The sequence below is a fragment of the Haplochromis burtoni genome, unplaced genomic scaffold, assembly GCF_018398535.1.
Source record: "Haplochromis burtoni strain Fernald_Lab_line unplaced genomic scaffold, NCSU_Asbu1 Contig_116, whole genome shotgun sequence".
Lineage (NCBI taxonomy): Eukaryota > Metazoa > Chordata > Actinopteri > Cichliformes > Cichlidae > Haplochromis > Haplochromis burtoni.
In genome coordinates, this window is record NW_024582477.1 from 1,738,991 (window position 1) to 1,748,784 (window position 9,794).

General features: G+C 43.1%; 1 protein-coding gene across 1 annotated transcript; it reads right to left on the bottom strand.

Moving 5' to 3' along the window:
• Nucleotides 1-3,278: 3,278 nt before the first annotated feature.
• polr1f (RNA polymerase I subunit F) lies at nucleotides 3,279-6,893 on the bottom strand. The gene is made up of 4 exons (XM_005928548.3): nucleotides 6,555-6,893; nucleotides 5,080-5,221; nucleotides 4,635-4,843; nucleotides 3,279-4,421 (listed from the first exon to the last, which is right to left on the bottom strand). The coding sequence occupies exons 1-4, from the start codon at nucleotides 6,854-6,856 to the stop codon at nucleotides 3,944-3,946; spliced, it is 1,131 nt and encodes a 376-aa protein (XP_005928610.2). The 5' UTR covers nucleotides 6,857-6,893; the 3' UTR covers nucleotides 3,279-3,943.
• Nucleotides 6,894-9,794: the final 2,901 nt, after the last annotated feature.

Consider the following 9,794-nt stretch of genomic DNA (forward strand, 5'->3'; position numbering starts at 1 on the left):
TCCCGAACCTGGAGAATTGCGTCAGAGCGCCGTTTGTTCTCCATAAAGACTCTACTGGGCCTTTCGTGTAGGTGAGGAGCCGCCAGGCCTGGAAACTTTGACACAGGAGATAGAGGCCGGCAGCCAGCCTACACACTCATTAACACTTACACACAAGCACACACACATACTCAGATAGTACTCCTATCAAGGCTGACAGAAATCTATGAAGTATATGAAAAGACAGTCTGGCCTCCTCAGCAAAAACAACACTCCTCCTATTGTCTCATCTCTCCCACCCTCCCTCTTCTTCTTCCCATCCGAGGATCACAAAGATAAATGACCGTGCACAGATATGAGAGTCCAGTTGCAGGAGGGGGAGGTGGTGGTGGTGGGCTGAGGGGTGTCAGAAGTGGAATGTGTGTGAACTGCACACTGCCTCGTATAAATCAGGGAGACAAGTAGGAGAAGGAGGAGGAGGCCAAGAAGGAGAGGTAAAGCAGGAAAGGGGGGCAGTCAGCTTTAGGGAGTGATAGGAGGAATGACAAGAGGAATGAGCGAAGATGGAGGGAGGGGAGGGCACAGGTGCAAAAGAAGTGCACCCGGGCTGGGGTTGGAACTGGGCGAATGAAAGTGAAGACGCACGAAGGAGGTCACGGGGGGACGGATTGCAGCGAACAATCACTTGAACTTCTCACATAATTGTTTCTAAATGTCTTTAAGATTACAAGTGTTTTGCGTATTTTCACAGTTGTGCAATTTGAGGTCATCCACGGCATTCTGGGAACGCTGTAATGACTGTGTGATTACAAGAACGCAAGATGGTGAAAACTTAAATGGAGTAGTTGTTTTTTTTTCTGCAGAGGAATGAAATATGTGTAATGTGAGCATTTATATGTGTGCATTTTGTGTGCCCGTGTTTCAATATACGAAACACTCGGGTTATTTTGGGTCAACGCTATCTACTTACTCACACTTGATAAGTTGTAAAAAATGTCTTTATCAAAGATTTTCTTTTCAAGCCAAGTCATAAAAAATAGGAATTCTGACAATTCGTTCAAGGAACAGCTTGAAATGTTGTGAAATATCCCCCTTTACCCTTTCGCTGAGGTTTGGATGTAAAGGGTTAATGCCGCAATTAAGTATTTAAAAATGTGAACTATTTCTGGGCTTACATTAAATGCTAGGGAACCAGCAGAGACTCCAGGAAGTAGCTGATCCCAGCCAAGAAATAGTCTGATACTCATAATTCTCTGTAAAATGCCAGTTTTTTTTTCCTTTTCTCCTACACTTTGGTTCTTGCACAGGTTAAACAAAGATGATATAATGTCTTTATCTGTAACTTTTAGACATGCTATCTTAACCTGCAGGGTTTCTCACAGTTTTAATGACTGAGTGCCAGTTTAGGAAGCCAACATATACACCTCAAACAGTTTGAGTTAATGTTTTTATTGTGTCTGTTGAGGAGATGATGGTTTATGTTGGTAACTGACATTTTTATGCTGAAATGTTTGTTTTTCTTTTTTCTTGTTAACCATTAGTGAGGTACAGTCTTGTGAGACAGAAAGTTTTCACGTGACTTTGTGCAGCTCTGTCAACAAGTAGGTCTGTCCTTACTGCTAGCATAGGAATTAAGAAGGTAAGAAGCAGCGAGTGCAGCTAATCAAGTGCACCTAGTTTACTGATCACTAGCAAGTGGAAAACATTGAAGACAATTGCTAATCCCAGCAAATTCATCCCAGCATCAGACCATGCAATGCTCAGAAAAATTACAAAACACCAAAAAGGTAGAGCTACATCTCAGACTCTACAAATCTCAGTTTGCAAATTAAAATTTAAAGTTTATGACAGCACAGTTTGTTTGGAAGGCTTGCCAGAAGAAACTTCTCTATAAGAAGAACATGACATCATGGTTTGGGTTTATAAAGTTGGATCTGAACAAACTACAGGAATAGTGGAGCAGTCCTTTTGGTCAGACAAGACCAAATAAACCTGGCAGTCACTCAGTCGACCATGAACTCCTCTGTGGACCAAAGTATTCAAGAATCAAACTTGAGACCATCTGTCTGACTAGTAAAGCAACAGGACGATGATTAAAAGTACAGCAATGGCTGAAAAAGAAAAGAATCAAGGTAAAAGTAAAAGTCCAGAGCCTACAACAAAACTTTTGAGATTTTGAGATATCTCCATTTGGAGCTGTTTGGACATAATGCACAGCGTCACATTTGGTGAACACCAAAAGCCGAATACAGTAGCAGCTGTCAAGCACGGAGGTGGAGACGTGTTGATTTGGGCTTGTTTTGCAGAGACAGGACATTCTAGAGTCAAATGCGAGACCATCTGTCCAACAGCTAAAACTTGAGCCGGTCTGGTTCATGCAACAGGACAATGTTCCCAAGCACAGCAGTGAATCTACAACGAAAGGACCCGGTCATTGCAAACCCTTGATTCTCCTCCTCCAACTAAAGCTCCAACCCGAACCTGACTGAAATGCTGTGAGAGCTGTGCTTAAAAACATCTCTGCAAGCCTCAATAAAATTAAGCAACACTGTGTACAGACAGCTGAAGATTTAAAAGAAAAATGGGATGGAAATATTTCGCAAGTTTTTCTTATTAATGTTTTTTTTTCCTGTTAGTGTATGATTGATAAACCGTTTAAAAAAAGTTCACGATGAAGTTTTGCTGTTGTTTCTTGTCAGACTGGATGCTTTGGATACAAGCAGCCCTTTTTTTAAGACCTATTTGAATGGCTCTCTGCAGTGTTCTCCGATCTGTCCACCCAAAAAAGATGCACACACAGATGGTGCAGCTCATGCAGATGACAGAAAAGTAAGATCAGGTGTGACTGATGAAAATGAGCCAAGTTAATCGCATCCCCTTATCTCTCCTCTTAGGCAGCTTCCGATAAGCTCTCCAACTCTTAGCACCTAACAGCTAATTAGACTCCCCACTGAAAAGCAGGAGGATTTCTCTCCCTCACTCTGTGTGTGTGTGTGTGTGTGTGTGTGTGTGTGTGTGTGTGTGTGTGTGTGTGTGTGTGTGAGAGAGAGAGGGAGAGAGTAAAGAAAACACTTAGATCTTTAGTCTTATCTCTCAGCTTTTTATCACTCGACTCCCATCGGTCAAAGCAAAAGAGCTTGCTGCAAAACTTTTCACGGCACACTGCAAAAATACAGGAATTTCTGTCTCTCTGAAATCGAAGCGCTGTTCAGGAGTGTGTTTACAAAGCACAGGTGTGTCAAATCATCACTGAAAAGTAGACATGACAAAATATCAAAATAAAGAACTCTTTAAAAGGGTGAGAATAATATATTTTTTTATTGTCAGCTAATTTCTGCTCTCAGTCAAAGAAAATCCATTTAAAGACAAAAGGAAGTGAGCGACACGAAAGTAATATTCCATGGCTTCACTGTCACTATACCCGATTCATTTCCAGGCCTTTCACTGAATACTGTGGATTTAAGTAAAACATGTTCTCCTTGCTTTGCAGTCACAATCAGAACAATTTGTTAAAGACCTGTATGGAAGCATGAGCCAAAGTCTAGAAGTCAGCTGGGCAGCATTAGTCGTTTGGCTTTTGTTTCTTAAATGCTGAACAGGAGAAAACATAAAAACAGCAGCAAAGCAAAAGATGATCAAACTGTCTCTGCTGGTGAGTTTTTGCCTCTGGATTTTTGTCTGCCAGACTGATTGTAAGAAGCAGTTTGGCTCCACCATGTGGCGAAGGCTGGAACTACAAGTGAGGAAAATCTGTCAAGCCCACTCCTGATCTCTCATTTCCATGTTCTCTTGCATGTCCGACATTATGTTTATGAGGCGAGGAGCCAACTTTGGGATGACAGCCAGGCTCTTTAATGATTAAGGCACGTCAGGATATTCCTCCAGGGCCGTCGCTGTCACTAACACACTCAGTATGTCCTTGATTATTCCAAATGTTTCACTTAATTTGTAAAGATACCATTTTTTAGGCATGCTGCTCTATTTTGACTTTTCTCTTTTTCTTTGGTTTCACCGGGTCGGGATCTTCACTAAAAGATGATGTCACATCGTTTCCTGATTCACGTTTCCTTTTCTTGCTTGGCTTGTCACTAATGTAACCGTTGGAGTCGCTCCCGTGGACCGCCACCTGAGAGACATCCATCTCCTCCTCCTCTTCTTTTATACGTTTTTCCTTCTTCTTTTTCTTCTTCTTTTTGTTCTCTGCGGCTTCATTGCCGTTTACCTCATCCCTCATCCCATTCGGCTCTGGTGTTACACCGTTGTCCAGCTGGCATGCAGATATGGTTGGTATCTCTTCTTCTATCTCCTCTTCTTTGACTTTCTTCTTTTTCTTTTTCTTCTTCGGGGTTTCTTCAGAAGCATTCTGGGTGGGTTCTGGGTCCTCCTCGCCTGCAGGCACACTGGTTTCTGTGCCCTCACACATGGCCAGCAGCTCCTGCACCCTGAGGCACACAAAGACAAAAACAATCAATATAGGCCAGCGCCATACCAGCGCTGACGTGAAGGTCTGAGTTGCTCGCCTATTGTTCAGGAAAAAACTGCAGTGACTACTGGTGTGATGATGCTACTGGCAGCCACAAAGCAGCGAGCATACTGAGGCCTTTAGCTTTGCCCCGAAGCTACTAAAATCATCATCACTGATACTGCACACTTGCCTGGTCTTGTCCAGTCGTCCTCTGATCAGCAGCACCCCAGCAGTGTCGGCGTCGAGCGCCGTCACATCAAACTCCACCTCCGATCCGATCCTCGGCCCCGCGTCTCTCCATGTTTCCACAGTAACCAGATTCGGTCTGGGAATGCTGGCGTTGAAGCAGCCGTGCACCAAGCAGCCCACGTGGCTTATTCCCAGTTTATTTACCTTACCCTACAAACAGACGAATACGTGATACACGCTGTTAGTTATTGTATTTTATCAGAGGCAATTTATCACTCCCACAAAGTACAGGTACGCCTCAAAGCCCCAGGTTTTAATATGTCACTTGTATATTACAACAATAGTAAACACTGAAAAGTGCAGGTCTCTCTTAACAGACACTATATGTCAGGTAAGGTCCCGTCAGCTTCTCTGCTTCTACTAAATAATGTGAATGTAAATCTCACCCGTAGTTTTTGTCCTTTTTGTGGCTGAAAAACAATAAAGCTGGCTTCCACGTCCACGTGGACGTAGCCGCTGTCGTCGTAAATGTCTCCGAGGTGTCTCACTATCCTGATGTTGTCGTAGGCCAAGGGGACTCCGTTCAGACTGAAAGAGACAACAGTAACAGGGTCATCTCGTGCATTAACAGTTTATTTAAACTGACAATGCTTTACTTAAAGGAGAAGGTTTTAATGCTTTTAAAAGCTGACTGGTGTATGAAAGGATTTAAAAAGGCTGCACGCAGTGATTCATGCATAAAATACATTTTGCAGACAATCACACGTTGTTGGTACTTTTACCTCCGCAGAGCACCACAGTGGATTCTAAAACAAACAATTAAGATGTGATTCAAGTTCAGATTATAAACTTTAACTCAAGGGGTTTAACAAAATAATTACATTAACTGTTTAATCCAAGTTTCAGAGGCTCACAAGTAACAGGACAGTAACAGGTGTTTGTTTGTTTTTAGCCAGGAGAGGCCTGCTCTCTCTGTGTTAAACAATAAATTAAGCAGATAAAGAATTTTAAACTTGTATTTTGTAGCTGTTCACTGGAACTATCATTATGTGGCCCATAGAGATATCAGTGCATACAAAGATGATCTTCATCAGGCTGAAAAACCAAAGTAAAGCTATAACAGAGAGCAAAATCATCCGTCATCCCGGTGGAGGAAGTGTTAAAGCATGAGCATGCATGGCTGCCAGTGGAGCCAGATCACTGGTGTTTATAGATGGTGTGACAGCAGGACGACCTGGCGATCGTCTCTGCTCAGATTCAGACAAATGCTGCAAAACTGATTTCACAGTGCAAATGGACAATGGCCCGAAGCACACAAACCCAAGGGTTTCCCGAGGCAAAGAGCAGAGATAATCGTCAATGGCCAAGTCAGTCACCTGATCTCTACTAAATACAGCAAGTTTTCAGTTACTGAACAAACAGCTGAATGCAGTTATTGCCCACAAATAAGCAGCAACTGGTGGCTGCAGTAGAGACCTGGTAGAGCTTCTCAAAGGAAGAAACAGCAGTTGGTGATGTGACGTTCATGACTTTTAGACTTTAGGCACTCATTGACTGTAAAGGATTTAAAAACACATTTAAACTGAGTTAGATTATGTGTCTATAGCTGTATTTTCCGGACAATCAATGCCCTGAATTAAAGCTAAAAGTCTGCATTTCAGTGACAGCCTCCCAACACCACCTTCTTAACCCCTAAAAGCACCACCTCGTCAGCAGGTGTGTGTCCGATAAAGGACCTAACAGGATGTTTCATGAGTAGCTACTAGGTTCTTTCACAACACAGGAGACAGCAACACGAAAACTCAGCGGCTAGAGGACATCACAGCTCGTGTGCGTGTTTGTGTTCGTGGGAAAGTGGACTGTCCGGCTCAAAATGCTTCATTGACTGGATAAAAACTTCGGCGGGGGAAAAAAGAAGCACCTTTGAGAGAACTTGAGCAGCTCGGCCTCCAGCTCCTCCTTTATCCCCGTCTTCTTCTTGTTTAGATACACGGGCGGCAGGGCGATGTGTCTCCGGTGGGTGTTCACGACCAGACACGAGTAAGGCGCTGACAACAGCTCGGAGGCAGCGGCGAACGACGGGATCGATAACGGGAGAGCGGCAGCAGTGTTTACCGGTGCTGGGGTCTCTTGGGTCGCCTGGTCCGGGACGGACACGTCGGGAGTTTCACCGGACATTCTCACATGTTTTGGGTTGTCCTCACCATGCTCCAAATTCGCCATGCTGCGTAGAAAGACCGGAAGACAAACAAGAGGTGACTTCCGCTTTGCGGATTGTTGAACTGCTGTTAAAAACATTTGTTATTGTTGCCCCCTGCTGGTGAAGAAGAGAAGCGCCCTCCACAAACTTCATACTGCAAGCTTATTTCATAGTTTATTTTAGATCCCATTCACTATCTTTAAGTAATGGTTGTCAAAAAGTATTGTGTTTAATTGTTTTTTTAGACACAGAAATATTGTAAAATCCTTGAAAGCATTAGAAGATATGAAGAATTGTATGACTCACTGCCCCTTTTGTCTGCAGAGCACAGACTGAATCATCATCAAAACACTTTTACACTCTTTAACGATTATAAATGAGCGACTGCAGGCTTAATGGCTGTACATGGCTAGTCTGCATGCAGTAATTCTTTAATGTTTCCTGGCATAACATGTTGATGGATTTAAATGTTGCATGTGGCCAAACTGTCTGTTAGTTTAAATAATGAATGTCCTGTGTAACATGGTGAACTTATTCTGAGTGGCTATTTCATTTTCACATTTTAAATTTATAAATAAAATTTAGCCCTGCAAAGTAACTGCAGCCACAGATAAATGTGTTTCATTTGAGCAAGCACCTGGCGGCAGTGGGGAGGAAGAACTCCTCTTTAACAGGAAGAAACCTCCTGCAGAAGTAGGCTCAGACATTTGCCAGCATCACTTTTAACTTTAGACAAAATTTTAGCAAATTAAAATGAACACCATGCAGCTTTGCTGTTGTATATAGCTGTTATGATGCTTACGTAAGTTACCTGATGTCCTTTGTTATGTAATCTACAAGTTCGGCCCTGATAGTCCTAGCAGGGATGCTGTTAGGGAGCTCGTGGGGTAGGAGATGATCATTGATTCTGTATCCCATTCTCACCCGCAGAGCCACATTAAGATCATTAGGGTGACCTGAGGTGTCAATTAGTGCAACTAGTGCAGCGTGTCCAGCCATACACACAGGCATGCACTGAAAATATCCTGACACATGCACAGATGAATCTAGTGTTACTGTTTTCTGACAGGGCAGCACCGCAGGAGGTCACATGATTCAGCGTTTCTCTCTTTATCACACACACTCTCACAGGAATCGCAGACCCGGTGCTCTGTTAGGAGCCATGGCCCTTTCCTGTCTGTTGTCACGGTGATAAATAGTGCATGGTTTCTTAGCTCCCTGTGGCTTCTGCTGCTGTGGGCCCCAGTCAACACACAAACACGCATAAATGCACGCAGATGCACACACATCTCTGTTTGGAGCTTCTCTCTGGAGTTGGCAAACACTGTAATGAGGTGCTGAGCAGCAATGATGTTGTCAGAGCTTATCTTCATAACAGGTCACAGCTGTGTTTGTGTGCAAGCATGTGTGTGTGGAGGAAACAGGTTTTTATTGCTCTTCCTCCTCTGTGAAGCATTTTAAGCTTGCAGGTCTGACGGGTGCTATGAAACTGATTTACTTTGTTACTTAACTTTACGACAAGTGTGGGAACCCTGAACAGCATCATCATTGCCTTAAACTGTGGTCTCATAAGAATGCAGTGGCTTTCTGAATTGATGATGCTATGAAGGACTGAAACTGCTAAAATCTAAAATTCAACCCAACAAATATATTATTGTCATTATATCCATGGATATCAACATGGATATTGTGGTTTTCTTTGTATTTAATTCAATCTCTATAAATTCCCCTGTTATGTATTTTTCAATATAACTTCCCTTGTTATTTACTGATTGTATCATTATTTAATAGCTTAGTTATAAAAGAACCATACTGGATAAAGAAATTAAAAATGTTAAATATATTGGGGACAAATGTGGTAGAGGAAATAGTGCATAAGTACATAGTTTGTAAATAACTCAATAAATAAAATGGCACATAAAATGAAAGAAGAACAAGTATAAGGCATGTGTTTACAAGAGAAAATAGATAACTGGTGGATGGTATTACACAGGGATTACATGAAGATGTGGGACCTATGGGTTCTTTGACACCCAGCATTTAGACTAACATCAAAACTACTTGAACTTCGGTGCTCCAACATCCACAAGATACAACTACTATTGCAATAAGTGACTGATGAGGTATAACACAAAAAATAAGGACCATCATGGAAGGACAGGCACTGCATATGCACAGATAGAGGAAGTGGCTGAAATTCAGAAATCATACAAGTGGTAGACAAAGCTGGACTGAAAGACAGCAACAGCACAGAGGCACCAACAATGGCAGCACAGGAACAAGCTCTAAGTACAAGATCCATAGAGGGGGTCTACCACACCAGGTAAGACCACAGGTGCAGGCTGTATAAAGATGCCCCTGAGACAATCCAACACATAACAGCAGGATGCAAGATGCTAACAGGCATGGCACACGTGGAACGCCATAACCAAGTGGCCGACATAGGATACAGAAACATCCGTGCTGAGTATCACCTTGAAGTCCCAAGATCAAAATGGGACACACCCCCTGGGTTGTCGAGAATGACCAAGCTAAGATCCTGTGGGACTTCCAGATACAGACAGACAAACTGGTGACGGCTAACCAACCAGTAGTAGTGGACAAACAGAGGAAGACGGCTGTATACCGAGTGATAGCAATTAGGAAGAAGGATCACGAGAAGCTTGAGAAGTACCACTGGCTGAGAGAGGAACTCGGAGGGTGTGGAGGGTGAAGGTAACAGTGGTCCCAGTGGTAATTGGATTACTCTGTGCAGTGACTCCCTGAACAGGGCGAGTAGCTCCAGCAGATCCCAGGAACAACACCCGAGATCTGTGTACAGAAGAGCACAGTCCTAGAAACAGCAAAGACACTGTGCAGGACCCTCAAGCTCAAGAGGACCTGAGCTTGAAGACAGCCCGCAAGGTGTGAGATGGTTGCTCTGTGTGTGTTTTGTTTTTTTTTTTTTTTAAAAAAACACCT

Bases quoted from the DNA above. Each gene is read 5' to 3' on its own strand.
- polr1f (XM_005928548.3), bottom strand. From the start codon at position 6,856: ATGGCGAATTTGGAGCATGGTGAGGACAACCCAAAACATGTGAGAATG. The intron at 5,222-6,554 runs GTGCTTCTTTTT...TGTCTCTTTCAG, and splicing joins CTGCTCAAGTTCTCTCAAAG to TCTGAACGGAGTCCCCTTGG. The intron at 4,422-4,634 runs GCAAGTGTGCAG...TGTGTGCCTCAG, and splicing joins GGACGACTGGACAAGACCAG to GGTGCAGGAGCTGCTGGCCA.